The following is a 16,107-nucleotide window of genomic DNA, read 5'->3' on the forward strand; positions in this document are numbered from 1 at the left end:
GAAATCCTTTAGATAAACAAAATACTGCTAAAATATAGGAAATTGACTAAGTGGTCATTTTTAGAGGGTCACTGGTGGAGCTGTGTTGGGATCTCTGCCAGAGGCTGTGGTATTATGTTGTTATCCCCTCTTAAAGGGGATGAATGGTGAGGTGACAAAAGATGCAAGTTACATGAAGTTATTTAGGAAAACGAAAAGGGAAGTCCAGCTGCAAGAAGCTGGAAAAGAACCTGGCCATAAATGGTGACTGGGAAATAAAATGGTAGGTGGTAGTCAGTGCTTTTAGATGAAAAGTGCTGCAGGTGGAAGAAAATAATTCTGGTTTTAAATACACAGTGAGAAAGTCTCATCTTGCTGTTAGTCCCCACTCCCAGCTATAGACTCATTCTGAACAAACATACCTTGTAATTACGTTGTGGGGTTCTTGGAACACTCAGTGCTCACCAGCTGTCAGAAAAGCTAATTGGATGTTCTAAACTATTAACAAAAGAAGAGAGAATAAAGGAAAATGCATGAGAATGTTGCTGCAAACATTCATAGTGCATTCACATYAGGAATGATGTGTGCAATTTTGGTCCCCCATCTCACAAAAGCTCTTGTAGAGCTGAAAAAGAAGAGAGGGTGACGAAGATTGCAAAGGGTATGGAAGTCTCCCCATACAAGAAATGGCTAAGCAACTAAGCAATTTACTAACTGCTCAGTGTGGAGGAGATAAAAATCAAGGAGCTGATAAAATCTTGACTAAAACAGAAACGGTGGCAGGAGACAGTTGTTCATTCTGCTCTTGTTATGAACAATAAATTATGTTACATTCACACAGCTGAGGGCAGTGGCTTAGAAAGTGATAACACTGGAGAAAGATGTAACACAGTGGCAGATAACCAGCTGTCCTTATTTCCAGTGCAGCACTAAAGCTGAGAACCCAGAACCCTCAAGTGCATGGTAAAGGAATGGCATGTAGACATCCAGCCAGCACACTGTGGAAAATTAGTTTAGATCATTATGAACTTTCTTCAGTTCTGTGATTTTAAAATCTATGGGTCCAGCTCAGAGAGTAGGAGAGACAGTGATTCTTTTAAAATATCACTGACTCCATTCTGTGMAACTCTTGACACTTTGCAAGATGCTCCTGATTTTTCTCAGGACAAAGCTGGAGGTTTGGTATGTCTGCAAAAATAGTGTACATTTCTCATATCTGAAAGAGGAACCATTTGAAAAAGACAGAAGAACATACAAGTGTGTAGTGTGCAATGAAAAATCTGGAGTTTATCACTTTTTTCTTTTGTTCTTTTTCTTGCCCTCTTCTTGCCAGATTTTATAAAAATAGACTTTTTTTGGCCTTCAGATATGCCTGCTGTTGTCTGTGTTCCTGTTGTAACCCCATCTGCACAGCTCACAACAACATATGCTGCAGACTTGAGGGATGTCTTGTACAACATGTGTTGAACCAAGAGGATCATCATGCTTGTTGAGCAAAGGGAACTTACATAGTAAATGATGATGGTTCCCTTTGAGCCATCTAACTGCAGTGCAGACTTTGGAAAACAATGCCTGCCTTTTGCTCAAGATCACTTTTCTGATGATGCTTGGTTTATTTCTCTGCTAAATACATTTTTTAATTTATCAGAAGGGTTTTTTCTTGGCTGTTTTATTCTATCCAGCTGAGTTTCCCCATGAGTGGTACCCCTTGGTATCAGGGATGATGTTGATTGTCTGATTGGTCTTAACTGCAGTGAGTGAAGGTAGAAAAAGCTTTCTTCTGCAGCAGAGCTGAGTATTGGGTACGTGACTGCATCAAGCAGGTAATGAAGTTACCTTTCATAAAAAGTCAGACGAGTGCCAGCAGATATTTGTCAGCTTTTTACACTCAAGAGGGACATCCTCCCTACTTCCTTTTCCCATAAGTGCAGGCAGTGAATCATTCCTTGTCAAGGAGAAAACAGGAGGYCCATCTTCTGAACATCCCATTGTAGGTGCCAGTTATTTGAGAATCACGAAAGGGCAGTTTGTTCCCATTTTTATCTGAGGTAGTACTATGTCTGTCACAAACTGTGTGGTTTTATATCATCCTCGATTACTGTGATTTGTACACATGATGGCAGATTGAGGAGGCATGTCCAGTAAATTATCCAACAGCAGTTTTATGAAGCCTTAAAAATATTTTGACTCAATAAATAGCGTATTATGTAACTGGTAGGAAAAGCCTGAATTGTTATTTATAGCTATGTTAAAGGGATATTGAAGATTTTATATGCCTGTTTTARCATTCTGTATTTGTAAAATTTACTGTGGAGGCAGCACTGCTAATTCAGGAAAAGAAAAAAATGGTCCACGTGTTTTKCAGAATAGTTTCTTTTAAATAATAAACAAAAGGTTTGAAATAAATKTAGAAATATAAGAATGTTCAGTGTTGTCCAAAGAAGAGACAGATTTATAAAGATCGAGCCCTCCAGCAGAGTCTAATTCACACTGCCTTTTACATTCAGCACACATCTTCTTTCAGCCTTCTAAACGCCTTCAGAAATTAAACCTTTTGGCCTGGCAGCTGCAGAAGACAAAGTCTTCCATTTTACCCATTTTAGGCAGCAGCAACCATCCATTCAGTGCAAAATGTGACAGTGGAACAGAGATTGTTTTAACCTTTTCCTATGGAAAAAACCCAACAAAATGATGCTATTTTGAGGTACATGTTTACATGTTGTGTACTCACAGCCCTGGATAGAGCAGTCCTTGTCTCAGTGTACCTGAGGCTATTGGGAAACAAGCTGCTGTGTACCACAATAATATATTAATTCAATTAAGCTGCACTATAGCAAATGTATTTTGCTGCTGGATTTGTCCTGAGAGCCTGTGGTCGCAATTTTGTGAAACAAGTCAGTTCCAACTGAGATTGTATCACAGTTATTTTCTCACTTGGAACTCCATCCACATAAAGGCTCCTAGGAAATTTATGGGAAAAAAGCATAAGATTGGATCCTTGCTTTTCAAAGGCCCTTCTTCTGTGCTCATCTTTAGCYACTGCAAAGGAAGGAAACTGGTTTTGACAAAGTCTGCACTTGCCTGCATGTGTTGGGGTTCCCAGTTGACCTGGACTGAGGAGCTGTCTGCATCTTTTCTTTGCAATGAGTGCACAAAGATAATATGAAATCCCTAAGGGTTCATTTACTAGAACACAAATCAGGAGGAGGTAACAATTTRCTGCAAGAAAGAGAGATTATAATTCTTTGCCCTTTCAGAGCAAGCTTCTTTGCTCCAGTTTTGTTCCTCTCCCAAACTCTGTATTCCTAAATTGTGACAGATTCGATACAGTCCCCTGGGCAAACATCTCCCTTCTGTCACCTCTAAAGCTTTGCTGTGAGCCTATTCCCATCCCCCTCCCAGGGAGGGTCTTCCAGCCTGCACTCCYATGTTGACTTAAGTCAATCCATGTTAGTGCAGCTACATTCCCTTGCTGGGGCACGTGCACTCATCCAGCTTCACAATTTGGGGAGCTGAGCTTCCCTAAAGCAAATTCACACTCATTAGATTTTGGCTACTCCTGGTCCTTGACTTGACTTTCAGAAGAATCAGAGGAGCATGACCAGCACGCAAAGGCTGGTGACCACGGCTCTTCTCTTCCACAGCCCAGCAGGATCTCAGTCTGTTTTTCAGGACACCCTACTTGACCCAGAATAGAGCAGTCTGGATGATTCAAAGAGCCACAACTTCCCTGCTCTCTCACCAAACATTTTAAAATCACAAATAGCATAGTAAGCTGTCAGCAAAGAAACAAGGAGACTGATAACATCTGTTAAAGATAAGCACACGTATCGGGTGCATGCTTGGGCGCACACATGGAATAATAAGCAGCTCTCTGAGCAGGGAGCAGACAGGACATGATGTTCCCAGGTGGATGCCTTTCCATGCCTGCAGTAGTTTGCTCAGATCATTTCAGCCTCGCCTTGGCCCTGCCCGGGTTGTCTGTTCCCGCCTTGTGCAGGAATGTGGAGGGGGCCCTACTGTTGGGTCAACATCTAGTGTTTCACCTGGGAGCTGCAGCCTTTCTCCTTGCACAGGCTGTCACACTGAGTTTAAACTCAGACTGTTTGAGATGAAGACTTGGTCTGYAACTGGTGTGTGTCAAGAACCACAATGATATTCCCGAACAGCAAAGTTTCACCTATTTTCATGAACTCAGTGTGGTACAGCTGACACGAGAACACCTAGTGGGAGAAATCCAGGAAGCCAGGAAGGAGCCTTCTACAATGCCTTTTTGGACAGGAGAATGGCAGCATTTTGCTTTACATAATTAGGCTGTTGATTCAAAACTGATACCGAATACAAAACTCTTCAGCAGAGGACATGTAAGGTTTCATAATTAAGAGCCTACCCTGAAGATGTGTGGGCATTTCTGGCATTGCGTAAGAACCACGAGAACAAGAACCACGAGCACTGTATATTTTCTGCTCCATTAAACGTCTGCTTTATTTAGTTCCTCTGATTTGAGTAGTCTCTAATTTTTAAAACAATACTCATGCACACATTCCTTGTGAGTGGTTCAAATTTATTAAACAGGGTTTATTTCTGTTTTAGTTAGGAAGTATGTTGAACTCAACCTCAGCATTATTCTCAGAATTTGTATATTTTCATTTGCCATGTCTTCATATCCATCAAGAAGGAGAGGGTCTGAAGCATTGTTGGTGATAAGAAATAGGTTTTGAAAAGAAAGCATTTGGCAGACTGAAAGCTTTCCATAAGGCTGGGTTCGCAAATACTAGATGTGTAAGAGCTGAGGAGAAATGGGAAAAGCCAACAGAGCAGAAAGAAATGGGATTGTGTGGGGACTAGATTATGTAAAGATTTCCTAGGGGAAAGAAATCTGGCTTATGCAGGGCTGTCATAAAATGATCCAACCTTGGGTGAAATAATCTACAGTATGTGGCACGTTTGCTCTTYTTCAGAGGGAGGAGTCACCTTTAAAAGTGTTGTTCCAGCTGCTCTAGCTTTCTTTTGATATATTTTTAAGCATATTAGTAATGTCAAAACAAAAAAGRGCTTTGCCTGTGAAGAATGCCATTTCTCCACTCTCTGGGACCTGACTTACACCAAATAAGRAAGAAAAGACAGAAAAACTTTGAGGAATAGACCTGCCTTTTAGCAAATGATTATGGGGGAATTAGGGATGGTGAACACAGCAGGAAGCTGTAACAGTGCTTGAAAAAAGGAAAACAGGTAAAATACTGCATCAGGGCTMCCTGTCAACTAAAGGCAGGTCTGTGCCAGGTAGGCAGGGGGAAATACAGTCATGTTTGTGTTGAGGAGTGCCCAGCTCAGGTCTCTCTGGGCTCAGGATCTGTACACTGTGCTCTCTTGCTTGGTGTAGAGAGCTCTTAAATCCATTTTTGTCCTGCTCATGAATTCTCYCTGGGGTGACTGCCACTTGCACAACACAGAGGGCAGGGCAGGACCTTGCCATAACTCAGCTTGTCTTGTTTTTCRTGTAGCAACAATGAAGCCCTCACATAAAATAGGCTTTCGCAATATTGCGTTATTTGTTCAACAGGACATTTGAACTGTGGCAGTTYTACATGTCAGTCTTGCAGCATCTTTCATAGGAGAATGATGAGCGCACGAACTCCTTTGAAAACACACAGAAGCTCTTGGAATTTGCTTCTCTACATACTTTCAGCAATGGCTTTGATCTGTTATGCACAAAAATAAGGAGTGCTGATTTTCAAAAAAGGGGACTTGTAATACTTTTTTTTTCAGAGCAGAATGAGGTAATGAAAAAGATTCATCAGACATAGGAGCTACTGTCAAACAATGTGCCTCTTGTTTCTCAGATTCAAGAGGATGAAAATTGCTGCTTCAAAAGAAACACATGGACAATGTGAGAGGGCARAGTCTTGATCTTATGCATCACCGCTCTGCATCCCACTGCTCTGGTGGGATGACGTAAAAAATAGACCATGGAAATAAGGAACTGTTCCCTAATTTAATTATTTAGCAATTCTTTCCTAAGTTTTCATGTCAGTGAGAAATTGCAAGTAGTTCCATTAAACAGYTCATAAACAGAAACAGGGAACAGTACTTGGGGATTTTTGTTGAAAAATGCAAATTGCCTTTGTTCTGTGTTATGTCATTGTGAGCCAAGGGCCATTGGTGACTAACTGATGATGTTTCTTTCTTGTAGTATGACATTGTTGGACATTCAGGAGATGGCTTCAACATTGCCTTGGTTGGAAGTGACAAAGTTCCCAAGAACAATAAGCAAAGATTAGAGATTCTTAAGGTAAGTCCTACTGATAAGAGATGCTGGATAATTAAGGACTTTACTACTGCAAAGATAAAAGTTGTAGGCACATCACAGAATGCAAAACATGAGGATAGTAATGTAAAAGAAAGACAAGAAAGCAAGATCTGTGTATTTGCATACAATTAAAACAAGACATTTCAGAGACATGGCAGAAAAAATTGTGCCAAAATAGTAGAAGCTGGGCATGCCTTACTCTGGATTGCTRTGCTGTAAATGTATCATTTTAACTACCTGACAAAGGATGGGGGAAATTCCAAGCATTATACAGTGATATAGATAGCTCTGCCCACATCATGTGATATTGTTAGTGCATRAGTGACTAATTTAAACTGTGGAGGGATCTTAGGTCAGTAATTTAGCCTTGTACCTTCAATRAGTTATGCATCACAGTAGCACTGGGAAAATGTGTCAGTGCTAAATTGGAAATGTGTTAAATCAWAATGGCAAAGCAAGTGTGTTCACCAAAATTTTTCTGAAGTTGGATGAAGAAAAATTGAGTATATTGTAGGATTTACCTGGTTGGCAGCTTGATAGAAGCATGTATTTGAGCTTCGTTCAAAAACTACTTTTAAAAGTACAGGAGCTACTTCGATTAGAATAACTGAATCTAGTAATGTTGAAAATTCCTTGCTTTCTACATAGGGAACAACTTCATCAATGAATATGGTGTATTTGTTTTGTAACAGSTCAAACAAAATGTTTTAATATTTGTCTTCATCTAACTGTCACTGWCAGGAATCAGATATTTGATAATAACTGAGACACTACTAGGTATTGGAAGTCCAGTGCAAATTATGAACAGGCAGGAGTTGGTCACAGCAGTAGGAAACTGAGGCCTGTTTTCTTCCTTAAATACATAGGAATGTRTCTACTCAAACTGCAGCTGCCCAAAGTGTTTTACCTTCCCTAAGGCYTAGTCTAATTAGGTCTCTGTATGGGTTTTGATTTTTTGACCAATTGTGTTTTTAAGAAGTGCTGCCTGTCTTAAAAAGTGATATTATAAAAGTGATAAAATATTATGTACAAAAAGCTGCATCTTCTTTTGTATCTGGACCATAGTTTGCATTTCTGATGCATCCCCTAACAGCACTGCTGAATATTTACTCCCTTCTGTGCTGAAGTGAATGCCTGTTCCTAAAGCCATCTCACTTGTTTTCTACATGGTTATGCTGTGCATACAGACTATGCATGCCCATGCTCAGTTCTGCATGAGTGGAGACCATACRTTGGAAGGGACAGAACATGCCATTCGGGAAATCACCAAGGAGGAGGCTGACGAGTATTTTGTTATCGTCTTGAGTGAYGCAAATCTCGAGCGATACGGAATTCCGCCAGCGAGGTTTGCCCAGGTCTTGACCACCAATGCTCAAGTCAATGCTTTCGCCATATTTATAGGATCCTTGGGAGACCAGGCAGATAGGTGAGTGTGTTTCATTTATGCCTAGTACTGTTTGCTTTCATTCAGCATAATCTAAACTATGCTTTTATTGCAGTGAGTTGTGCATTAGGAGTTGTTCTGCATTGGGGTTTTGCTCATACTATCATAAAATCATAGAATGGTTTGAATYGGAAGAGACCTTTAAATATCATCTATTCCAACCCTCCTGCCATRAGCWGGGGCTTCTTKCACYAGATCACATTGTTCAAAGCCCCATCCAACTCAACTTTGAATACTTCCAGTGATACGGCATCCACAACTTCTCTGGATGACCTGTTGCCAGTGCATCATCACTCTYATTGTAAAAATTTCTTCCATATCTCCTTTCTAAATCTACCTTCTTTGGCATTAAAACTGCTACACTTTATCCTATCATTACAGACCCCAGTAAAAACTCTCACTATATCCTTATGAGCCCCCTGTATTTATTGAATGGCCTCAATGAGGTCTCCCTGGACTTYCTTCTCCAGGCTGAACAACCCCRACTCTTTGCCTGTCTTCACAGCAGAGGTGCTCCATYCYGMTGACTATTTTTGTGTCYTTCCTCTGGATCTGTTCCARCAGGTCCATGTCTYTCCTGTGGTGAGGATGCCAGAGCTGTACACAGGTGGGGTCTCACCAGAGCAGAGTAGAGGGGYAGAATCACCTCCATYGCCCTGCTGGCCACATYGCTTTTGATGAAAGAAAGCCAGGGTACARTTGGCTTTCTGGGCTTCAAGWGCACATTGATGGGTCATGTCCAAGTTTTCACCCATCTTTTTTTAACTTTTTTRTATTATGAATGTACAGGTGAGAAGCTGTAGCTTCTGAGTTGTGTCAGGAAGGAGACTGGCTTGTGGATCCTACAGAGATCCCTTATAGCAAGCAAGTTCAGAGCATCCTGTGCATCCAAAGGGAGCAGCTGAAGTCATCCTYCTGCTGCAGGCTGTGCACTACCCCCTTATGTAGTGTCACCATGTAATCGTAACAGAGATGTGGTGCCTTTGTTATTGCCCAGTATGGTTCCAATATGTGTAGGCATAGGAAAAGAGATTAAAACAGAAGAAGCTGGAGTCTAACAGTCTTCAAAACTGCCAAAAATTTGACTCAGATACTCCCCTTGTGTTAGAGACATAAATTCTTYGGAGTGTCTGAGACAATACGCCTGGGTTTAGTTCCAATACATAATTGCACTTTAAAATAGTTGGGCAGAAGAGAGAAAAAAGAAATTCGGCCCCAGGTGTTCTTCCAGGTTCCACATCCACTGAGGACCAGTACCTGCAGCAAAAAGCTGGTATAGTCATAAATATCAACAGTGTCTTTTCTGTTTCTGTTTGAGTCTTCAGCTAGAGGAGAATGAGAGAAATCTTTTGGYCCTCAGTAGATAATTTTAAGCAGTAAAGGATCAAAAGATAAAGCTGCCATGAGTTGTGGCTGCAGGTCTATCCATCAGAGCTGTTTTATTYATCAAAAAAGAATCTGTTCTGAAAGATTATAATTACAGTAAGTCCCTTTACTTTTGATATTAATTTAAAAAAGAAAAAAAAAAACAATCTCTGACCATATCCTGCTGTGTAAGAGGAGATCTTATAATGGCCTAGTTCACTGGGTATGGAAAATGCACACAATGCTGTCACTGAAATGCATTGCTGTGTAYGTGGAAGTGCAGAATTAGACAAAGCTTTCCTGTAACTGCTGTGGGGGAAGGAGAAGGGAATTCTCTGTTGCAGCTTTTTTTAAAACTGATTTTAAAAGTGAGAGTTTACTTAGCATTGGAGGAATAGTATAGAGCATAAGCTCATTTTAAAAGCAAATAAAAAATAAATCCCAAACCTGCTAACTGGACACCGGGCATATAGAGTTTGTAACATGCATCTAGTTTAATTTTTAAGGGTGGGCTAAGCTGCRAATAAAAATGTGTCAAGTTAATATTGACAAATATATTTCAATGTAATCTGACATAAAATATATTTCCATGTAATCTGCAAGGATGTCAAAGGAGAAATACAAAGAGCACAATTAGAATCATTGGACTTGTTGAACTGAAAGGGTTGTGAATTCATAGTAGTCGATTTAGGATAAGTATCCTCATTTCCAGTGTAAATCTGTAGCTGCCCTCAGCAAACCAGTTATGGTGATACCTCATGGCTTCGCTGGTACCTTAATCAAAATGGAGTTCTGGCATGTCAGAAAGAGAAYATGGATAGAAATCTCTGGAAACATTCTGTTTGTGTTGCTGAAAGGAACTCTGTGTCCTAGCTGCTCTCAGTGTTTTCTCTCTCTGAGAGAAAGGATTAACACTGAGAGCAGCTTTCCCAAACCTTAGATTGCATGATAACAACAAAATGAACAGCATGGTTTGGGAAGCTATTCAAGAGGAATCCTGTCTGGTGGTAGGGAAGATAATTTGAGATGGTAATTGTGTCTTGTCCCTCATTCTGCTCCTTAGGCTGCAGAAGACACTGCCTGCAGGTCGATCTTTTATTGCCATGGATACCAAAGAGATCCCTCAGATTTTGCAGCAGATCTTCACATCTACCATGTTGTCAAGTGCCTGAACATCCCTAATGTCACAGGGTGTCAACTTACGGAGGAAACTCACTCCTGCTGGAGATACAAACCCTAAAGCTGCGGATAAACACAATTATTAATAAAATACATACTCTCTTCTAATTAGCCAAACGACCATAACCTACATGACAGCCAGGCTGTAAATTTTTCCCCAAAATCTCTCAAGCAAGTTAGCATATTCAAAGAACTGCATCAGGGCAGATGATGGCGACAGAATGAGTATTTTTCCAGAGGGACAAACAAACAAAGGACAGTTTGTGATCATTCCTCTGCCTGCCGTGTTGCCAGCGCTAYGGAATCTTCTCACCCTGTTTCATTAAACACAGTTCACTGGGATTTGGTAATGCTGTGCAAGGCAGACCCAACACTGTGCCAGTGTTTTGCGTGTGTATGTTTGAATGGGTGGTTAACTCCATCTCTGATTTAAACAGGACTGCTCTTGCCAGGCAGGAAATCCTTCCTTTCTCTCCTGTTGCTTTTTTGTCTTGATGGGCATCAGGGCTTCACCCCAACTCTGGGAACAATGGGGCAGTTTGGAAACGCTGACTGTCACATGTAAACATTCATTATCTGATCAGGCACGGTGCTCCAAGTTGTCAGATCTAGAGAAAGTAGCAATGGCTGTTAAGAAGTAAAACAACACAAAAATAGATTGGTTCAGTTCTGCCTATGAAAAGAAAGGGGAAAGGGTCAAAATGCTCTTAACAACCAGTTAAGAAYAGGCAAAGTTTCCAAGGAGGGAATTCCTACCGTGTCTCTTGCACAGCCAATGATGCTGCACCCACTGCACTGTTACATGGAATCCCTGGGATGGCCTGGGCACATGGGGTGACTCTTCAATCAGGAGACAAAAAGCTTACTAGTGCTTTGCTGGAGCTYGTTCATGGTCTTGTTTTTCTTGGGTCATTTGAAGGTGAAACTGGAGGAGAGATTTAGGCATGAAAAAATAAGTTWTTTTTTACAATGGAAGAGGAAAAAGTCTATTAGCAAGGTATATATGTTAGAGTATATTTAATATCSAAGTWAGTGATAAAGACTTACTTCATAATRYAAGCATTTTGTGTTTGACTTGTCCCATGAGGTGATAATTCCTCCTTATCTGCTAAAGAAGAGATATTTTCTAGTTCTTTGGGAACAATGGAATCCTTGATGTATTGAATGTATGATTTAATTAAGCTCAATTAAGCAATGTGGAGGATGTGCATCATCGCTGATACCCTGCTGATATTAATTATRGAGTAACTGAATAGAAGAACATTCAGGAAGAGTATAAAAATCTGAAGGTGGAATTGCAATTCTTATAAGATTTCTCTTAGTCCTGCAGTTGCTCAGGCTTCACCTTGAGCAGTATATTTGGAAGGAAAGAGGCAGATAAATTTGATCTTGTTAAATACAACTATTGGTGTATTTAAGAGTACAGCTTATGGTAGTCATTTTCTACTCCATCAGTCCTGCAGCAAAAATCTTTCCCAGAGCATCAATAATGTCCCCTATTTAGGATGAGTTTTGAAGTTTGGTCAGCTTTCAAACTCTTAATGACAARGGGAAAACATTTTTCAAAGTCTTGTTAGCATTGTTATGATAACTATATATGTGAAAACAAAGAGACTGARGATGCAATTCCTGTTTGGAGAGAAGGGAATTGGGAGGAGGAGTTTGAGATGGTTATCCCTGGCAGGGACAAATGCACGTGGATGCACACACACACAGATGCCGCTACTAAGGGGAAGTGTGCTTCAAAATAAAAATATCTTGGTCCTGTAAACATATGATGAGATACTAAATGCAATAAAGAATTGACATATTAATAAGGCTCTTACTAAATGTGTGCTTTYACAAAAATTCCTTCAACTTGTCAGCATTTTTTGCCAGCAATCCTGAAAAAAACCCTTTTTCTTACAGTTCATTAGCAAGTGCGCTGTACCCTTTCTACATGACATGAGTGGCTAAACTTTCTCACCTCAGATTTGCATGCAGTAAAATACTGTTATCTTTATCATAAAAAAAATTATTGCTATTTAAGGGAAAAACTATGACAAATCCAGTTTTTAGTATTTTGTTTGATTATACCTATAAATTATACATGTAATTCATGTCCTGCTATTTACAGTTACTTTTCTGTAAYGTTTGATTTTATTCTTTGTTTCAGGAGGTGTCTGTTGTGTTTCAGTTCTTGTTTGATGTCCCATAGGGTACAGCCATGTCCAGGGTGGGTGGAAGTGGTTGGAAATTCTAAACCTGCCCTCTTTCAGTTTAAAGCCATTCCCCCTTGTCCTGTTGCTACGTGCCCTTGTAAAAAGTCCCTCCAGCTCTCCTGTAGCCTCCTTTAGCTACTGGAAGGTGCTCTAAGGTCTCGCTCGAGCCTTCTCTTCTCCAGGCTATGCCCCAGCTCTCTCAGCCTGTCGTCAGAGGAGAGGTCCTATGACCTCTGACCAGCCCTATGACCATCTTTGTGTCCCTCCTCTGGACTCACTCCCACGGTTTTGTGTCCTTCCTGTGCTGGGGTCCAGAGCTGGATGCAGCACTGCAGGTGGGGTTTGTCCRGAATGGAGGGGCAGAGGTACTTCAGCAGATTTTGAGAGAAAGGGAGAAGAAATGAGTGAACCTTTTTTAAAATTTTCAGTTCAGAAGGAAAGGTTTTGGGTTTTGGGTTTAATAACATTTCATTGCAGAGCATATTTGACCTGACAGCGTCTCTCTAAATTATAAAAATTCAGGGCAAAATTTTCCCCAGGCCATACATCTCTCACCTGCTTTAATGCCCATCGCTACCCCATGGAAATCAAAGCAGCAACTGTGTTTTTCCCTGTCTCACCAGGATTTTCAGTGTTATTTCACTGCTCAGAAATTCAGCAAAAACTCCTCTTTCATGTTCCTGGGACTTGCAGAGCTTCCTAATATGCATTTATTTTTAATTAGTGGAATGTTTAAGAGTAACGTGGCTTTGTCTAGCWAACGGCAGCACCAGTGGCAGCTCTTACTGCAATGCAGGCACCAGCTTTGTGTGTCACTCATCCCCTCTGAAAGCGTGTTAAGGTATTTTTCATCTCTTCTCACAGTTTAATAAGGCACTTTTGCACTCATCAGTTTTTRTGGAAAGGCCCTCTTTCGGTGAATGAATAGAGCTGCCAGTTGGAGCAGGGCCTGACCTATCACTAATGCTTTAATAGCATTAGTCACATCAGCAGTAGTGATTTTAATTACCTCTTGTAATGCAGATTTTGGTCTAATTCTGTTTCTCTATGTGATGTGTTCATGCCCACTAGCCAGTTAGTAACAATACCCAGTCATTTAAAATTATTATTTAACTGAGATGTAACCCTCCCCCCCCCAAAAATAATAATAATAAAAAAAAAGAAATTAGAAAGTCCAGGCAGATGTGATTTCAATCAGAGCAAATGCAGGTGATTTCTCACTCAAGAACATGTTATTGTTTACAACAAGCTGTAGCAAACGAATTCCCCTACGAAAAAATAGCTTGCAAATCAAACCGTTCAGCTGAAGGATTTCCTCTTCCAGGAGACAGGCTTTACACCWTCGAAATAAACAGGTAACAAATTCKAACTCAGAAGTGGTTTTGGYTTTTGGATTGCTGTGYCAATATGAACAGCATTGTCACTGAATAAAATGCTTTAAATTCAACTGCTTTTTCTGGGAAAATTGCAGAAGAGATTGGACATGCTTCACGATGAAGGTGATGATGGGGTTTTTTTCAAAGACAAGGACAAAATTATAAAATTTGAACAATTTCATTTTCATAACAGTCTACTCTCCACCCTTTGACAGGATAAATAAGCGTAAGAAAATCTCCTTTAAAAAACAGATACCTTTAACATTACTCACAACATCCTTAGTCTGAACATCTGGTGTGATTGCATGCAGAAAAATTCTGTGTCTTCTATGCTACATTGTAGTGTGATCCTAGTCAAGAAAAACCTCATCACAGTAAATATACTGCAAGTTGGAACTGTTAAAAAAAAATCAGGGTTTGACCCTGGTTTTTCCAATCGCATGCAGTTTGTCTTTGGACAGCTGAGCTGTGCAAATCCAGGTAGGGCTGGAAACCAGCCCCCAATCCTGGTTGCCTGAGGCTGTGGATCCCTGCCAGCTGGGTGTAATCTGGCACCTTAGTTCCCTCAGTTACAAAATAAGCATAAGGAAAGACAGCGGACAGCAGAAAAAAAGGAAAAATTCCTAATTTTTGACCTGCTCAGCTTTCTGAACTGGCTTGACTTGAGCACCAAAGCAGATCATCAGGATGGAGATGAGAAAAGCAGATGAAGTAGCCAGGAGGATCTACCAGGCACAGCCACAGCAGTGAAATTACCCACAGTGGAAACCCCAATCCGAAACCAGGACAGGGTGTCAGGGGAGGCACATTCAGCTCATGGAGCAGGAGTGAGATGCTGCTGTGTCATGGCCAAGACCAAGCAGCACAAAACCATCCTGGCCCAGGTTGGGCAGGCTCAGAGATGGATCTCAGCTGCCAAAGTCGGCACCACATCAGAGCYGTGATGGCTGAGCCTCAGGCTTCAGCCTTTCAACTCTTGTGCTTAAGCCTCCTCATCAGCAACAGGCATCAAATAAACTTCCCAGGCACGTGCTCAGAATGAATTGAGGCTTGTTAACCTCGTGGAACAGTGGCATGGGGACTAGAATACAACATCTGTGTTCCCTCCATACAAATTTCATGAGCATGCTTTCTTTTTAAATGCGTACAAGTTCATTCTAGCATAAGCCAAAMTTTACTAGCCTCTGGAACCTCTTAGTGAGGGTGGAAATATTCACTGAGCACCTATAAACTAAACACATCTCACAAATATGAAGAAAAAAAAGTTCTTTTATACCAGGATTTGATACAAAGCCCATTCTTAGCAACAGCCTTCTCAGTTCAAATCATTAAATGAATATTTTATATTAACTTCTCTGGCCAGGCTCAGTACAATGACAATACTCTGTGCAGACTGTGGTCTGGAAAAAGTCCACAAATAACATTCGTGGTTAGGAAAATGTGTTRTACTGAGGAGTGATATGAGGAATGGTGTCCCACATATTTTTGCTGTCGTCATGACTAAACCATGCCCTATGCCATCTGCACCAACATCTGCATTTCAGCTTGAATCGGTTCAACATCTGCAAAGTCACCTACTCTAGTTTCCAAACTGATAATTATAAAGAAGTTTGAGGTTTTTAAAGAAACGCATTTTGTTAAAAGCAAGGATGCTTCCCTGTGAGTGCAGCATTCAGCAGCAGAAAGTGTGGCAGAATTTTGATGCACCAAAATGACGATACGTTTTTTCCATCAGAATTATAGGAAACTGCTCTGTAGGTGTCCCCCACTCCCTGCTGTCCCCAGCCCCCTTGGCCTTCCTTCAGGAGAGTGAACAGGGAACTCTGTCCTCCTCTGCTGTACTGAGGACTGAGTACCTCACTGCATCCCTTTAGAAAGAAGCCACATAATGTGACCAAAATATGCAAAATCAGRATAGTGATACAGCTGCCATAGTCCTCCTCAGTCCCTCAGTTTTCTGACATGACCCACTTTCAATGTGGCACAGTTCCCAGAATGCGAGTCAGATGCAAGAGGAAAAGGGACCTCGCATTTGTCAGTACATTTGCTATTGAGACCCTGGCWGAAGGACCACATTTCTGTTTAAGCACAGATTTGATGGTCCAAGGGCTGAGCAGGGAGGCACAGACTGGCAAGCGAGTCCCTGGTGAGGAGCTGTGCCAAACTGGCTGTGAGCTTGATGTCTGAGGRCAGCAATCTTAATAGGAAGAGCAAACAGTGGAGCTCATGCTTGCCCAGGGCCACACTGACCTG

At 41.0% G+C, this 16,107-nt stretch overlaps 1 protein-coding gene across 1 annotated transcript in view; it reads left to right on the forward strand.

Annotated features, from left to right (window-relative positions):
• Positions 1–12,419, forward strand: part of VWA8 (von Willebrand factor A domain containing 8) — a 180,545-nt gene extending 168,126 nt beyond the window's left edge. The window contains exons 43-45 of the mRNA XM_057366321.1: positions 6,173–6,271; positions 7,477–7,715; positions 10,162–12,419. Coding sequence (XP_057222304.1) covers positions 6,173–6,271; positions 7,477–7,715; positions 10,162–10,270 — 447 coding nt within the window. The 3' untranslated portion in view covers positions 10,271–12,419. The remainder of the gene's footprint in view (positions 1–6,172; positions 6,272–7,476; positions 7,716–10,161) is intronic.
• The last annotated feature ends 3,688 nt before the right edge of the window (positions 12,420–16,107 follow it).

The sequence above is a fragment of the Malurus melanocephalus genome, unplaced genomic scaffold (genome assembly GCF_030028575.1).
Source record: "Malurus melanocephalus ecotype Western Australia unplaced genomic scaffold, MMel_1.1 scaffold_63, whole genome shotgun sequence".
Taxonomy (NCBI): Eukaryota; Metazoa; Chordata; class Aves; order Passeriformes; family Maluridae; genus Malurus; species Malurus melanocephalus.